This window comes from Musa acuminata, chromosome BXJ2-8 (genome assembly GCF_036884655.1).
Source record: "Musa acuminata AAA Group cultivar baxijiao chromosome BXJ2-8, Cavendish_Baxijiao_AAA, whole genome shotgun sequence".
Lineage (NCBI taxonomy): Eukaryota > Viridiplantae > Streptophyta > Magnoliopsida > Zingiberales > Musaceae > Musa > Musa acuminata.
The window spans coordinates 8163997-8181823 of NC_088345.1; the positions used below are offsets into that span (position 1 = coordinate 8163997).

The 17827-nt window shown below is 35.9% G+C and overlaps 1 protein-coding gene across 1 annotated transcript; it reads left to right on the top strand.

The window, feature by feature from the left end:
- The first annotated feature begins 6033 nt into the window (after positions 1–6033).
- On the top strand, positions 6034–13966 carry LOC103993286 (uncharacterized). The gene is made up of 2 exons (XM_009413295.3): positions 6034–6780; positions 12027–13966. Exons 1-2 carry the CDS (start codon positions 6397–6399, stop codon positions 13593–13595), a joined length of 1953 nt encoding a protein of 650 aa, XP_009411570.2. The 5' UTR covers positions 6034–6396; the 3' UTR covers positions 13596–13966.
- The last annotated feature ends 3861 nt before the right edge of the window (positions 13967–17827 follow it).

Below are 17827 nucleotides of genomic sequence, written 5' to 3' on the forward strand. Positions count from 1 at the left end.
GGATCTCTGAACATATGACATCAAAAGGTACGCATCGTATAATTAGATCTATGCATTGATTTCAATCCTGGCATATAGGTTATTTCCGCATTATTGACATAGCATAATTACAGATCTTTATGCTTACAATGGGTATTAGAGCCCGGTTTTTTGAAATCATGCATTAGATCTGTAAATTAATTTACGATGCATAATTACCTTTATCTTCCAAGAACTGCTAAGCAGTAATGGTCACCGTCGACCTCGCTGCAAATCTACGGTTACGCTGAGTAGCGTGCGCATCACAGAACCCGTCCCATATGCGGACATCACAGAACCCATCCCATATGCCGACATCACAGAACTTGTCCCATATGCGGGCATTACAGAATCCGTCCCGTACGCGGGCATTACAGAACCCGTCCACACGGCATCATAGAACCCCGTACGTGCGACGGCATCATAGAACCCCGTCCGTGCGACGGCATCACAGAACCCCACACGACATCACATAACCTCGTCCGTGCGACGGTCGGCCGCACGTAGGCAGACAACCCAAGTGGCGGCCCTGCGTGAGTAGGCCATGCACAGGCGGCAGCCGCGCGTTGGCAGCAGGCACGCGCGGGCAAGAACCGCCGCAGAGGCGATGGCCGTGCGCTGGCAATAGCCGCGGCCAGTCGTGTGCGCCGTCCATAGGCAGGAACCGCAGCGGTAGTGGCCGCGCGTGAGCAGTAGCAGCCTCGCGGCGGCAGCGCCGTGGCGGCAGTAGCCGTGCACAGGCGGCAGGCGCTCGCGCAAGCGACGGCGACGAAGGCAGATTAGGGTTTTTGGAATAATTACGATTTTACCCTCGAGGCTAGGGTTTTGAAAAATTACAATGTTACCCATTGCAAATATCGTAATTACAGTTTATGTTCTGTCAATATATTTATGGTTTTGCCCTCTGATCTAATTTCTGCCAAATTATAGTTCTGCCATTCGCATATTTTCGATTTATATCCTATCAAATATTTTCGGTTTTTTATCATTATGAAATTGAGAAATTTAGGTTATATTCTCAATTATAAAATTGATAAATATCATTTATTATAATTATGATTAATTTTAATCATGATTATATTTTTGATTATTTGATTGGATTTAATTTTGATTAAAAAAAACTATAAATTATGGTATATTTTATGGTTTTCTCATATGAATTATTCATTATATATGTGGTAAATAAAATTAAAATCCAATTATTGTTTTTGGAATTTTCATTTATTTATTCACATGTATATGCTTGAAATTATCATATGAGTTTTATTAAATGTTCAATAATTATTATGGTTATTTATTATTGAACTACTTAGCATTAATATTCAATAATTATTATTGTTATTTATTATTGAATTACTTTGCATTAATGGTCAATAATTGTTATGGTTATTTATTATTGAACTGCTTTACATAAATGTTCAATAATTATTATGGTTATTTATTATTGAACTACTTAGCATTAATATTCAATAATTGTTATGGTTATTTATTATTAAATTATTTTACATAAATGTTAAATAATTATTATTGTTATTTTATTATTGAACTGCTTAGCGAAATTAAAGGAATATTGATTAATATTATTTATAATTTATTTTCCTAAGTTTTATCACTAGTAGCTGCCAAAGTGGCCTGGGATGAAAAACTTTTGTGATATAATTATAATAAAAGTTTTATCATTTTATAGGATATTTTTATTTTATATTATTGCATTAGTCTTGTAGCCACCAAAGTGACCTAGACTAATGACTTATAAAATAATATTAAGGAATTAGTCCTAAATGACATTAAGGAAATAATATTCATAATGACACATATAATTAGGAGATTTAGATAATCCCAAAGGAGAATCTAATTCAAATAATTATGTGATGGGGTAGGATGATACTATTTTAGATATCCTTGCAGTTTAGGGTTGTATACCCAAAGGTAACAATACCTATTCCTCAAGGATGGTATCAGTCCTCCATAAATATTCTTGAGTGAACACTAGATATGTCAATATTTCACCCAAAAGTGTAATATAGATGATATCAATAGTTCATCAATTTTTGACAAACTCAAAGCATTAATGTTGTTATATATTTTTTTACAATGGTACTTCCGCATATACATTCATATGCTTCTAGTGTCCCTGTACTTTCTGGATCAAATTATTCAGAATGGTTAGAGCATGTGCAATTCACACTGGGTGTAGTAGATCTTGATCTAGCATTACTTGTTGAAAAGCCTGCAGACTTGACTGATGAAAGTACTGCAGAACAAGTTAATGAAATGAAGACTTGGGAAAGATCTGATAGGCTTAGTTTAATGTTCATAAGAATGACAATTGCAAATAACATAATGACGATTACAACTAGCGCAAAGGAATATTTAAAGGTTATTGAAGACAGATTTAAATCTGCTGATAAGTCATTGACTGGCACATTGATGAAAGAACTGACTACGGCTCAGTATGATGGTACTCGAGGAATTCAGAATCATATCCTCAATATGGCTGACAAAGCTGCAAAACTTAAAACATTAGGCATGAATGTTGATGAATATTTCCTCGTGCAATTTATTCTCAATTCTCTTCCTTCTTAGTTTGGCCCATTCAAGATTCACTACAATACAAATAAAGATAAGTGGGACTTGAATGAGTTGACTAGCATGTGTGTTCAGGAAGAATTGAGATTAAGGTAGGAAAATTCATATTATCTAAATCTCCTAATTATATGTGTCATTATGAATATTATTTCCTTAATGTCATTTAGGACTAATTCCTTAATATTATTTTATAAGTCATTAGTCTAGGTCACTTTGGTGGCTACAAGACTAATGCAATAATATAAAATAAAAATATCCTATAAAATGATAAAACTTTTATTATAATTCATATCATAAAAGTTTATCATCCCAAGCCACTTTGGCAGCTACTAGCCAGATAAAACTTAGAGAAATAAATTATAAAAAATATTCATCAATATTTCTTTAATTTTGCTAAGCAATTTAATAATAAAATAACAATAATAATTATTGAACATTTATGTAAAATAATTCAATAATAAATAACCATAACAATTATTGAACATTAATGCAAAGCAATTCAATAATAAATAACAATAATAATTATTGAATATTAATGCTAAGCAGTTCAATAATAAATAACCATAATAATTATTGAACATTTATGTAAAGCAGGTCAATAATAAATAACCATAACAATTATTTAACATTAATGCAAAGTAATTCAATAATAAATAACAATAATAATTATTGAATATTAATGCTAAGCAGTTCAATAATAAATAACCATTATAATTATTGAACATTTAATAAAACTCATATGATAATTTCAAGCATATACATGTGAATAAATAAATAAAAATTCCAAAAACAATAATTAGATTTTAATTTTATTTACCACATATATAATGAATAATTCATATGAGAAAACCATAAAATAAACCATAATTTATAGTTTTTTTTAATCAAAATTAAATCCAATCAAATAATCAAAAATATAATCATGATTAAAATTAATCATAATTATAATAAATGATATTTATCAATTTTATAATTGAGAATATAACCTAAATTTCTCAATTTCATAATGATAAAAAATCGAAAATATTTGATTGGATATAAATCGAAAATATGCAAATGGCAGAACTATAATTTGGCAGAAATTAAGGGCAAAACCGTAAATATGTTGACAGAACATAAACTTTAATTACGATATTTGTAAAGGGTAAAACTGTAATTTTTCAAAACCTAGCCTCGAGGGTAAAATCGTAATTATGTCAAAAACCCTAATTTGCCATCGCCGCCGCCGCCTGCGCGAGCGGCGCTGCCGCTACTGCCTGCGGCCCGGCCGCCTGTGCTGGCTGCTGCCTGTACGCGACTACCAGCGGTAGTTCTAGCCTGTGCGCGGCCACTGCCGCCACGGCGCTGCCGCCGCGGGGCTACTACTGCTCACGCGCGGCCGCTGCCGCTACGGCGGTTCCTGCCTGTGGACGGCGCACACGGCTGGTCGCGGTTGTTGCCAGCGCACGACCACCGCCTCTGCGGCAGTTCCTGCCCTCGCGTAGCTGCTGTCAGCGCGCGGCCGCCGCCTGTGCATGGCCTACTCACGCACGGCCGCCACCTGGGCTGTCTGCCTACGTGCGGCCAACCGTCGCACGGACGGGGTTCTGTGATGCTGTGTGGACTGGTTCTGTAATGCCCGCGTACGGGACGGATTCTGTAATGCCCGCATATGGGACAGGTTCTGTGATGTCGGCATATGGGACGGGTTTTATGATGTCCGCATATGGGACGGGTTCTGTGAAGTCCGCATATGGGATGGGTTCTGTGATGTCCGCATATGGGACGGGTTCTGTGATGCGCACGCTACTCGGCATAACCGCAGATTTGCAACGACGACGGTGACCATTACTGCTTAGCAGTTCTTGGAAGATAAAGGTAATTATGCATCGTAAATTAATTTACAGATCTAATGCATGATTTCAAAAATCGAGCTCGGATACCAATTGTAAGCATAAAGATCTGTAATTATGCTATGTCAATAATGCAAAAATAATCTATATGCCAGGATTGAAATCAATGCATAGATCTAATTATACGATGCGTACCTTTTGATTTCATATGTTCAGAGATCTCGTTGATCTGCTAAGCACCGTCTTTAATCCAAAATAGCTGCTAGCACCGTCTTTAATCCGACCGTCTTTAATCCAATCGCAATATGAGGAGTGCAAGGAGAGTAGACCCTTTCGAGAGGGTTTTGGGGAGAGAGTCGAGGAGAATAACTGAATCCCTCAACGTATATATCTTATTCAATTATAAAAGGGCCACATATTCTAACATTTAATACTTAATCAATATCGATAAATATGTCTATTCATCCCAATGCTTAATTCAATGTTTTTTAAAATTAGCATAATCTATTTTGATAAATGTCTTCACAACTAAATAATAATCAATGATTCAAAGTAAAGATCTCATGGATTAACTCCCCACTACATCCTTTCGTCTATTTGAGAATACTACTCAATACTAATCTTGAATTATATGAGTCTTTGCTAACGTAAGCAATGAGCTTTTGTCATGTATACTTTTGATATAGTTTTTTCATAATCATCTATCAAATTTTCTACTTTCTTAACATGACTTTTGATAAACTCGACCTAAGTTGGTTTCGAATTTCTAATGCGTCAAACAATTAAAACTAAATTCTAAAGTAAAAAATGTTAGATCGTGAATATGTTTAAATTGAAGTTTAAAATCCCTAAAATCACCTAAAATTAGAAAACTAATAGAATAACTATTTACACTGGTAAAATAAATTATGTCACATTCAATTGAAAAATCAAAATGAAAGTATGCAAAATTTAACTTAAAAGGCCTTTAAGATCACCAAGAATAAAAAAAATCAATAAAATGATTGTGAATATATAATGTTAAAAGAGTTAGATGAGTCGAATAAATTTGTTGATGTTATATTTATAAATAAACCATATTACGATCAATTATAGAATCATAAGTAATACATAGTTTATTTTTTTATTTTGATTGTAGAAATATTTTATGAGATGAAAGTCTATTATTGTCAGGAAAAACTGATAAAAAAATATAGGTGGATATAGACAATTAATTATCAAAAGTTTTTTCCTCACTTGTATGAATACTTACGAGTTATGAGTAATAAATAATTAAATCATAATTAAGCACATAAGAATACTGATAATTTTTTTATGAAAAACTTTCAATGTGAAGGATAAAAATTACGGGACCTCACTTAGTTCAAATCAAAATCTCTACCGTAAAAATATTGTTTACAGTAGCAAAGAGTTCCACAACAAATTTAAAACCTAAAACTCAAATACCTGTCAAACATAGATAAAAAATTACAATAGGAGGTCGACTAGATTGGGGAGATTTTCTAGAAATCACCTCGAAAATTATAACATTATTTAATTTAAATATAATATAATATATATATATAAATATATAAAACATTGTTAAACTTACGATCCGAACCCAATTCATCGTGACATGGGATGTGATCGAACCCAATGTCAGATTTGATTTTAGTAGCCATGAATTCAAGTCCATCGACCGCTCAATTCCCTAAAGAGATTGCAAACCATTTCGATAAGCTTCCGGCGCCGTGTGTGTGCACAGTCGTGACTTGAGTTGCTGTGGCGACGGGCACAGGATCACCACCGTCGCGAAAGCCTATCGGAGGTAAACCACCGTCTGATCTCGATCAGCCCCGTTCTTAAAGCAGTCGTCTCGCGTTAGACGGCGACGGAACCCCTACGCGTGGCGTAGGGCCTCCCTCGTTCCTGCCCCTTCTTCGTCTCCTCCCCCCGCGGTCCGTCCCCGTGTCCCGCCATGGATTACTCCGCCTTCGCCCAAGCCCAACAGCAGCAGCAACAGCAACACCAGTACCATCAACCTTACGACCCCGCCCGATCCCAGCAACAGGTGCTCTACGGTGCAGCGGCCTACCAGCCTTACCGTCCCCAAGAAGCCTACTACAGCCACCACCCATCCTCCACCCATCATTACCACCCTTACCACCACTCCTACCGGCCGCTCCCTCCGCCGCCGCCCGGGACCGACCCCTTTTTGCAGAACCACGCTTTCCGGGGTCCGCATCGGGAGCACCACCGCCCGCCGACGCCGCAGACGCAGCAGCGCCCCCTCGCGTTATCTAAGTTCGGGAGGGCCATTGGCGTAGGCGAGCGGCCTGTGGCGCCACCACAACATCTGGCGGTATATTTTTTGTTGCCCTAATCGCTCAATTGGTTCTTTCTTGTCAGAATCTGGCACTTGAGATTTGGTTTGGCGTGAAGCTTTCTCTGACCCGTTAGTAATTGGGGCTTATCTCAATTATTTGGTCACATTAGGAAAATTTCCTGCCATCCGGCAATTCACGGTTCAGATATTTGAAATTCTTCTGAAATTGAGTTGGAGTTGTTACTTCTAATTTTGTTGCTTGATTACCTCCTCCGCGTCTTAATTCCTTTTCTGTCATTTGGTATATATAAAAATTCTTTATAACGTCACGTCCTGTTTGTGAATTGAGCTAAAGGTCATCACATCGTGGTTGCCAGTAGCATAAAACACAGGTAGGCTTGGCTTCAAATCTTATGGAACACAGAAAATATGAGTTGGAAAGTTTATCTTGTTAAACCTTCATTCTTTTTTAGGATACGGCTTGAGTTTGTGCAAAACCTTCTAGTTAATGGGATTGTTTCTTTGCAGTTAGATGTCGACACTTGATAAGTTTTATCGTTTAAGACCGACATATGTTGCGTTCCTTGTACAAAAATGTTTTTGTTTATCTGACTTTTCGATTGCATTAGGCACCATAACTTGACATTTGTTTTCTGAAAACCTTGATATCAGATGCTTGATTCCATTAAGGGGTTACAGATAAATGCCAACCAAATCTTTTAGTCTAAAGGATGAACATAATATATGGGAGGTTTGACTGGACATATATTGGTGTAGATTGCCTTAAGGTTATTGTGGTGTCAGATGCTTCTACCAATTTTCTACTGATGTGATTCACAAGAAAAACTGGCATTGTAAGAATGCACTTATCTATGGAGTTTATATGCAATGGTTTAAATTGCTTATATTGGGTTATTTCTTAGGTCCTTTGGCATTTCCTTTATTTATAAAGGACCATAGATTTGTGCTGTTTATTTGTGTGGTGCAAAATGTTAGCCTCTCTTTCTAACAGTAGCAGTCCCCCTCTTTTTCTTTTTTAATTTTGTTTTTTGTTATCTTCAGCAAGATTGGGATCATGTTTATGAATGTACCTTACGATTACATAACATGCTTTTGGAGCAAGGAATTGATAAATTAAAATTTTATGTATGATAGTTTTTGGACTTTACATCTTAATCGGTGGTGGATGTTATGCTTGCCAGCTGACTTTCATATTGAGACATGTAGAGGGGCTGTTTGGTTGCTGGGTAATCACAGCTATGCATTCTCTGTACAAAAGGCATACGTAGTGCATATTTCATAGTTCAGTTGATAAATGAGGGGATTTTTCCATGACATTGGTAGCTTGCGATTGTTCCATCATTGATCAGTGGCAGGTATAGCTACCTTGTGGGCTAATGATGCTTGCAAATACAAGTATCAGGAGAAGCCTACCTGAAAACCCTTGTTTATACCTGAACTAATTCTAATTTTTCTTGGGCACTTGATGCACACAACCAAAGAGCTCCAAGTGTGTTGACATCAAAAGGATTAAGGTGCTTCTGGTTACCTGGGCTTGCTGGCAATGGTATATGTGAACCATAACACGTATCATGCATGTATCATCAATTGATCATGCTTGAGTCTGTAAATATATGGTGTGGAATATTGCACATGCAATTGCCTGATGCTGCAGCATACCAGGATGCATTCAGTGCCATAATCCTTGGCTGATGTTAGCCTTAAAAATAAGGTCTTTATTTTCAAGAAGCTTATCATAAGAAGCTTCCAGGAGGATAGAGTTTAAGAAGTGCCTCTATGGCTTGAAATTTCTAAATTGTGTTACTATTGCAATAGGAATATTGACTTGATGCTTCCTCCTCTGTTACTTGCCCAATGTTTCACTTGGCTTGTCGGCTATGCTATGTAGATGGAGATCCTTTGCCAAAGATAGGTATGCTAAAATTTCTTCTTCTATTGTATTTTCTTGTGATTGGCCCAGATTTTAATTGCTTGCATGTTGTCTATGGTAATTATTGTTCAAAAATGGGCATAAATTCATAGGAATGGATCGTTGGTGTGAAGTCGCCGCATATTATCGTTTGCACATGCATTCTAACTTCTTCCTAGGTTATCCATCACAAAAGGCCAAACTTTATAGTAATGTTACCAAAGTATAAAAAGAAGGAACATGCATTATCAGGACATGTTTAAGTGGCATGGTGCATGCTCTTGTTGGTTGTGCTTTAATTGCTGGTTATTTACAGTTGATAAATGTTTTATGTGCTTTATGTCTTTGAAATCTCAACCATAGTTAGGCCATTTCCATTTTATTTCATGTATACAGCAAAAGTTCGGTGAACTTTGGACACTAGTTGGCATATACTTTATTTTTGGTAATTTCTTCCAGAGTATGACTTTAGATATTGCTATCAGCACTGTATATATTTTGCAGAACAATACCACGTCATTGAAATATGGGAAGGCTCCTTTTTGACATGTAGACTGATTTAGGATGTTACAATGGTGTTTAAAATTATTGATGATTTGTCAATTTACTCTGCAAAATTTCATGTTTATATAAAGATGCACACTAGGTATGTTTTACATTTATCCTTTTAGAGCCTATGTGCATCAAACTAGTAGAACTTCAGAAATTTTATGCCTTAAAATTATAGAAAATTTAGTTCCTTCATGTCATATGAAAGCATGTAACTGGACCTTGAATTATTCATTTCAAAGGATAATTAGCTTCAGCTGGAAATTTTGCAGCAGATCTGAGACAATATCTAGATGGAAATATGAAAATCACTTAAAACTTTAACTGGATGGTGAAGTTGGAAATGTTAGAGGTTACATTTGGATTTGGAATAAGAAATTTATCTGTAATTCTTTAGGGGTAGAACAAAATCAAGTCGTTAAACAGAAATAAGCGTGATGGACCAGTTATTGCTCTTTTGGACTTAGCAATTGTCAAGTTGATAAGCTGCCATCGTCATGCATGGGATAGCTACTTAATGGACTATTTTTAAGCGAAGACAATTCAGGATTTATAGATCCTCATGCCTTCTCTATAAAAAGCTGTAAACATTGGAGGAACACTTCCAAAAGCAATAATCCACTACTCTCTTTACCTCACCCCTGAACAGACCGTTTTTTCCAAATTAAAAAAATGTATATGTTACTATTAAATACTTTTTTCTATAAATTAAATAACCTGCAAGTTGGTGAGCTACTGAATTTCATGCATCTTAAAAATGAGGAATCCACTGTACCTGGGGGATCATGCTTAAGTATGGTAGTCTTTTTCAATGTTCAATTTCTAATTTTCTTATAGACCTGTGATTTTTGGGCCTCCATCCAGATTGATCATATTTTTCGGGTCTGGGTTCTATTCCCGGTAAAGCTGACCAATTTTATTGATAGTATATTTTCCAATTACCAGGAGATTCGAAAAAAATATTCAGATCTACCTAGCATATGAATCAGTCACAAAGTGATTTACCTCCTAGACATCAAATATAAATTTATACTATACATATAACTATCCTACAATTGGTTTTCATATGGAATAAATATATGATCCTGCATCTAATGCTGTTGATTGTGGTTCTCGATGGGTAAGCATAGGCCAGATATTTTTTCTAATTCAGGATAGGAAGGCCCTGTCTGATATGATCAACTCTCTGGTGCAAAACTGATTCATCGACCCAGCATATGAATCAGTCACAAAGTTATTTACCTCATAGGCATCAATTATAAATTTATCCTATACATATAACTATCCTACAATCGGTTATCATATGGAATAAATTTATGATCCTGCATCCAATGCTGTTGACTGTGGTCTCAATGGGTAATCATAGGCCATATTTTTTTTCTAATTCAGAATAGGTAGGCTCTGTGTGATATGATCAAATCTCTGATGTGATAAGTGGAAAACTTTAGGTATTATACTATTATACATACTAGAATCTAAACCTTTTTTTAGTTCATAGATACAGATTAATCCATCCTTTGGATGCTTTTGAACTTTTCAGAATTGCACTGGAAGAGTTGGTTTTTTCTTATATGATAATTGTTGGTTTCAACCTGCTGTATCATTTAAGGGGTATAATCATTGTATTGAATTTTGCTACTGTCTTTTTTATCCAACAGACAAATAAAGAACCTTGGTTCATTGTGCCATCTATTCAAACTGACTCCTAGGTGTGGTTGGACTATTTCTTGTTTTGGATTCATACAATAACTTGTAAGAATGGGAAACATAGCAGTGAACTGGAAAACTTTGTTTATTTTGTGCTTTTGGTGTACTTTTATCGGAGGACTTTAATCATAGGGCCTGTTCTTTTTCATAGATGTTATGAATCAATATGTTAAACATGACAAATTTTTTTGACATTTTTTTTTCTTTCTATCCATTCTTTCTTGATAAAGGTATATTCTTACTATTACCAACGCTATGTGATTCTTCCAGTTAGCATTCGTACACTTTCTGGAACATTGATCATCATATTTCAAAGTTGGCTTTGCTTTAGCCATCAAAGAGAAGTTTTCTGTGTGATATCCACTGTCAGTTTTCTTTGTGGCACTTGCTTCTTTTATTTGCAATGTGCTTTGAACTGTTTTTTATTACATCATAATTGCATGACATCTTTTACATGTAGTGATGTTGACCAATTATTCTTGTTGATATATATTTCTATTGTAAATGCATGGAAAGGTTATCATATTTTAAGAAATTTATTCACTTTTGAAGAAATATGGGTCATCCTTGCTGTTTTTGCTGTCCTTTTCTTGTTTATAATTTATTTATTTATTTATTGTTCTTCTTCTTTGGCATTTTGTGTAATGCAGTTTTCTCAAGTGTTCTTCACATCCAGCGGCAGTTATGTGAGCATGTATCTCTACTTTGTTTGATTAATTTGATTAATAACTTATTTTGTATATATATTTTTGTTTCCGTTACACTTTCTTGTGGTTGATTCCAACTAATATCTTTTTTTTTTGGCTTTGTCTGGTGATGTATTGCTGAAAAACAGTTCTTTTTTATATGTTACTCGTACCCTATCTCATCTAGAGGAAACTTGTTTTCCACTACTCTTTTTTAGCCTCTTGAAAAGATGATTTCCTGCCTGGTAATATCCATTGACCTGCTAACTGTAGGTGTAAAACCATGCCCATATTAGGTGGTAAGAATTGCTTATGTAGTTGTATGAAGTTAGATTGATGTAGATTTTTCATAAGTTTATCAATAGAACCACTCTGTAAGGCCTTTTAAAAGTTTTCAAACATTCCTGCAGGTTGGTGGCGAGTCTGCACATAGGGGTGGCAGCAGAAGAGGTCGTTGGCCTTTTAGAGGTGGTGGTGGCAGAGGCAATGTTGATTTCCGCCCATCTAGACATGATGTTGGTTCACCTCCTTTTCATGGTAGAGGACGAGGCCGGAGAGGTAGGGGTGGCAGCAGGCAAAATCATCTTTCCGCTCCTGTTGGACCATTGCCTGTTACTACACCTGCATCAGTTGGTGAATCATTGTCAGTAATACCGCCAGTGATGGAAGAATTGAAGGCTCCATTGCAGTCTCCAGCACTTGTTGCAGAGTCAGGAACCTTGATACCACCGCGTCCTTTCCTCCCACTTGCCTGGTGTGATATTTGCAGGGTGGATTGCAACAGTTTAGAAGTCCTAGAACAGCACAAGAATGGCAAACGCCACAAGAAGACTGTACAAAGAATCCAAGAGATACAAGCTCAGCAGAAACTAATGGCGGATCTGCATATAAAGTATGCTGCCGAGCCTGAGATGGTACTCCAAAGTGCTGAAGAAAACAAGGTTTCTCTTCCAGGTGAAGCGAACAAATTATTTTCTCATACTGATAAAGCTGGTGAAACTGTTGCAGCTGCATTTTCATCCGATCAAGTAATTGAAGCCGGAAATGCAGTTGTTGTAGCATTGAACACGCGTTGTACAGCCTTGCCTGCTTCTTCTCAAGATACTGAAGCAAACAAAGGTTCTATTTCATCAGCAACTGTCATCTTGTCTGAAGTTAATGAAGCAAACAAATGTTCTGCTGCATTGGAAAACTTGCCACCTGCAACCACAGAAATGGATCATAAGATGGGTCCTGAAATGCAGAGTCAGAATATCACAATACAGTCTGATTCTTCAAAGGAGGGGGAAACAGGTAGTGTGGCACCAACTACCAGTGCACCAGATTACATTGATGTACCAGCAGCAAAAGGTTGTGGAAGGAGGGCAGGGATGAATGGTTATAACAGGAGGCATGGTTCAAAGAGGAAGATGATGAGGTATTGGCGGAATGGAAAGCGGTTGAAGATGCTTGAAGCTGTCGAAAGCAATCCTCAGGAGCACCAAAAGGAACGGCCCAGGGTTTGTACACTATGCAATGTGACGTGTGACACACAAGCTGTATTTGATTGCCATCTGTCCGGTAAGAAACATATTTCTCGGATCAAGCGGTTCCAAGGCCAACATACTGAATTTGGTCCCATTACTGTATATATTCCCCCCAATCAGCCATCAGCTCATCCACCGAAAGCACCTGACCCACTGTTTTACGGCCTTAGAAGTCATGAGATGCTCCAACAGGAGGCCTGCACGGGAGGCTGTGGTGTTCAACCTGGCGATCAGGCTGAGCAAGGAGGGAAAACAGAACCCATAGCCCTGGGGTTTCGGTCCCAACAGCCTTCAGAGAAACCTGAAGGCAGAGTTCCCATAACCGAGGGCCAGAATTCGGTTAATATGTGTACTGAAGGGCTACATAATGCAGCTGAGACTGTGTCAAAAGAAAAGAGCGAGTTGCCAGTAGCATTTTCATCTGGGATTTCTCAAGTCGACGAACCCGCTTGAGCTATTGCTGAAGATGCAGTTGCTATTTTTTGTAAATGAAGCACCACTTGGCAAGAACGTGTATGCCCATGGATTTGTTGTCGAAGCAGCGTTGCCTGGTCTTAAAGCTGAAGCACCTTCCTTCCCACACAGCCAATACTGCCGTCCGGTATGCTTCAAAAGCTCAGAGCTTTCACTTCTCACCAGGCTTTTTGCCTTTTTATGTTATTCGGACCAATTTAGCTAATCTCAGGTAATTTTATTTCCATGTACCTATTACCTCACCGGTTACCTGTCTGAATTGTTTGAGAATATTTGTGTTAGGGGGATTTTGTTTCAAAAAAAAAAGTAATTATAGTAACTTATCATAGCCCCAAAAGGTAATTTGACAACACTAGCTGTTTCCTATGTTCTTGGCTGGCTGCCCGGATAGCAGCCCAATTTGCTATACGGTTACCTTCCGAGGCATCAAAGCAGTAAACAAATTTTACCTTTGATATGTGTATGTTTTTGATCTTTACTTGTGGATTTGTTGCGGCATGCATGCTTCTTCTACTCTACGAGGCAATGATGTGACAAAGTGAGTGATAAAGATAGTTGATAGGGAGATCTTAACTGCTGATAACAATCTTCTTTTTTATATCATTTGATGAAAAACAAATCAAAAGTAGTTCTCTCTAATCGTTTCCTCCCATAAAAGGCACCAAAATTGGCTCCACAATTTGATCCGTAAACAAATAACCTCGGCGCCGACCGACCGACCCTTCTTTAAATCTCGGATTTGGATGCCGCCTCGCCTCCCTGTTCTTATGGTGTCGTCCGTCCTCCTTTTGGCTTCGTGGCTTACATTAAAGAGAGACGGCGGCATTAAAAACAGAAGCAAAAGTCTGTTCAATGAAGCATAGCATAGCATAGCATAGCAATTGCCGACATCAGAGACACCAAACAAGAACAAAAGATTTGTTATATAGCCTTCTTTTTGTCTTTAATTATTTGCCTTTCCTTAAATAATTTTTATTGTTGATAGGAAGACCATGAATTAAATATCATCTTCACCACTTATCGTTTTGTAATAATAATAATAATAATAATTAAAATAATCTATGAATTTTAAATTACACGAATAGATCGAAGAATATAAAAACAAAACCTTTAGTAAGCAAATTTGGAAGTTTTATTTTTCAATGATAATTTTTTTTTTAATGTATTGAATAAAACATATCATGGAATAGTTTTCTTTAACGTTTGCCATTTTGCTTTCGAAAGTAATGTCAACGTTGACTATTTTAAGCTTTTTTTTTTTTTGTTATTGAGTTTGACATACTACTACCTTTTTTTAAGTCTTCACGACAATTCTAAATAGTCGGACCGGACCAAAGTCCGTAAATATAATTTATCCTTTTTGACCAATGAGAGCTTCTCAATTGAAGTTGACTAGTTGGGATGATATTTTAAATCGTAGGACCAAGCTAAGCTTCGAATAATAATAATAATAATAATAATAATAATATATTTTGTTTGTATTAACTTTGACCATGCGATATTTTCAATGCAAATTTACAAGTTGAAACCCACCAACATAGTTTAATCGTATCAGCATAATCTAGTGGATAAGGCTTAGGTAGAAGAAGAAAAGCCAAGAAAAAGAAGATTTGCTTCGGGCACTACGAAAGGTGGTGGTGGAGAGAATCTTATCCTCGGTCGGTGCGTCTCTCGTGCATCCACAGAGACTGACCGACTGATCATAAATGATATTGAAATCGATGATTTTTAATTTTATTTTTTTTAAAGTTAGAAATTTAACATTAAATTGATAATTTTTAATTTTTAGTTTTTTAAAATATAAAAAATAAAAAAAAAATATTTTTAAATTATGAAATCGACGGTTTGATTTGATTTGATTTGATTCGATTTAGGAATAATTCGATTTGATTCGAAATCAATGAATCTCGATTTTTGACTTCATCATTGTTTAATTTCGATCGAGTCAAATTGTGATCGTACTTATATTAAATGATAAAAAATAAAATTATGAAATCATCGACGCTTCTAGTTTTTTAAATCTATGAATCAGAATTGAATCATCTAGTTGAATTTTAGTTTTATTCTAGTTGAACTGTAGTTCGAATCGAAGAGATCGAGACGTACATCTACGAAGCATGTTCGCTGTTATAAATAAAGTAAAAAAATAAAAATAAAAAAATTATAAGATGAGGTCTCTTTTGTTTTTGTCTAAACATTCATTAGTTGAGATTAGATAGATAGATATTAGGAGAACAAAAATTATATTCTTTTTTAAGTTTGAATTAAAAAAAAAAACAAAAAACAAACCTCATCATTATTTTACTCCTTAAATAACAACAATAATAGATTGAACTTTTCTAGCATTTGTGTCGATCTGAGATGCTTGAATTGGAATCAAGAATTTTTTTTTTTTTTTTTTTATCGGATTTGAGATAGAAAATGCATCTGAAGAGAATCCAAAAAGCAGTCGGTTGGTTCGAAACTGAGAGCTGATACACAACATTCTTTAGACATGAATGAGATAATAGAGATGGAGATGCTTATTTTATCCTTGAATAAATGGTGGTTTCGAAGCATCTTCATGCCCACCATTCTTTTTCCACGCCCAAAAGAACATCTCTTTTCTTTCTTCTTTCTTCCTTTCGGTGTGATTCTTGTGACTCTCTTTCTTCTTCCTAAAAAGAAACTATATCATGAATTGTCATCCCTTTATCTCTCTGTCAACTTTCTAATTCTTTCATTATCATGTGATATTTTTTTTTCTTTCTTTCTTTATATAAAACGACTGACATGAAAATTATGTATATCCTTTGTTGTTGGATGATTACATTTAGTGTAAGCTCCACTATAGCACTCTCCACTGAGTGAATCAGAGTAGATCCCATGTCACATCAAAACCTGTTTTGTTCATGTTCAAACTTATCATGCCTTTTTGTGATATGGCAAACAGACCTTCAATATCATCCAGTTTTATTTTCTTCTTCTTCTTCTTTTTTGAGATTATGATGCAGTAAAGTAGTACAAGTTTAGGATTCATCAGAAATTTGCCTGCATATTTCTTTCTTTTATCTGACTAATTACAAGATTGGAGGAGGAGGAGGAGACTGAGAGACATGGACAGTCCAAAATGATATCTGACTTCATACTTGGCTTTCAATCTCATGTTGGCCACTCCAAAAAGAGATCGGAGCCTGTGTTTCTCGGGGGACAATGATGTGTCTCTTAACTCTAATCTATATTCGTTGCATCCGAAAAGATCTCGATATATATATAAATAAAAATTAATAATAAAATATTAATAATAAAAATAGTCGATATAAGTTTTATGTGATTCGACTTATCTTGCATATGTTTACGAGTAAAAAAAATAAAATTTTCATAATACAAAATCAAACTAGAGTTAAAGTCTAATTCAAGCACAACTACATAAATTTTCTATATCTACTAGAGAGAAATCAACAAGTACTGATGATGTTTTCTTCTATTTTCCCCTATTAAGACTTGCATATATGTGATGTATTTATGCATTAGGTAAATCATAATTTTTAGGATTTTCTTGTTGGACATAAAAGTCTCTCTATACTTAGAATACTTGTCCTCAAAGAATAGTGACTTTACATTGATTCTCAACCCTAACATAAAAATAACTTTTGGCATTGTTAGAAATGTGAAGGACCAAACAAAATCATAGCCATAGAAAGCCAACACCAATCTTCTTTTCTCTCTCTCTCTCTCTCTCTCTCTCCCTCAAAAAAAAAAAAAAGAAGAAAAAAACAGCTATTCTGATACCATCAGATTAAAAATTACATTTTGACAGTCATGTATTGGGCATAGAAAACACTGCAAGTTGCTCTCTTCTCCAGGCTTTCTACAATCTAAGCCTTCCTACAGTGAGCATTTAATCTGATGTCTGAGTCGTTTATGACACATCCCTCTGATCATTGTTGGAGAAGCTGCACTCACAGACTTACAAATGAACAGTGTCTTTCTTGCATATGAGACAGCAACAATGAGACTTTTGTTTTGCACCATGTCATCATCCAAACAAGCGTTAAGAGCAATGCCACAACAAGATGGAATGAACATGGCACAAAAAGGTGGAGTCTTTGTCTAAGCATCATACTATGGAATCTGGACTTTCTTCTTCCTAACATACTTTGTCCAAACTCAACTACTTCATCACATTAAGGAACACACAAACAATACAAATTATGAGGTGCAAAGCATCA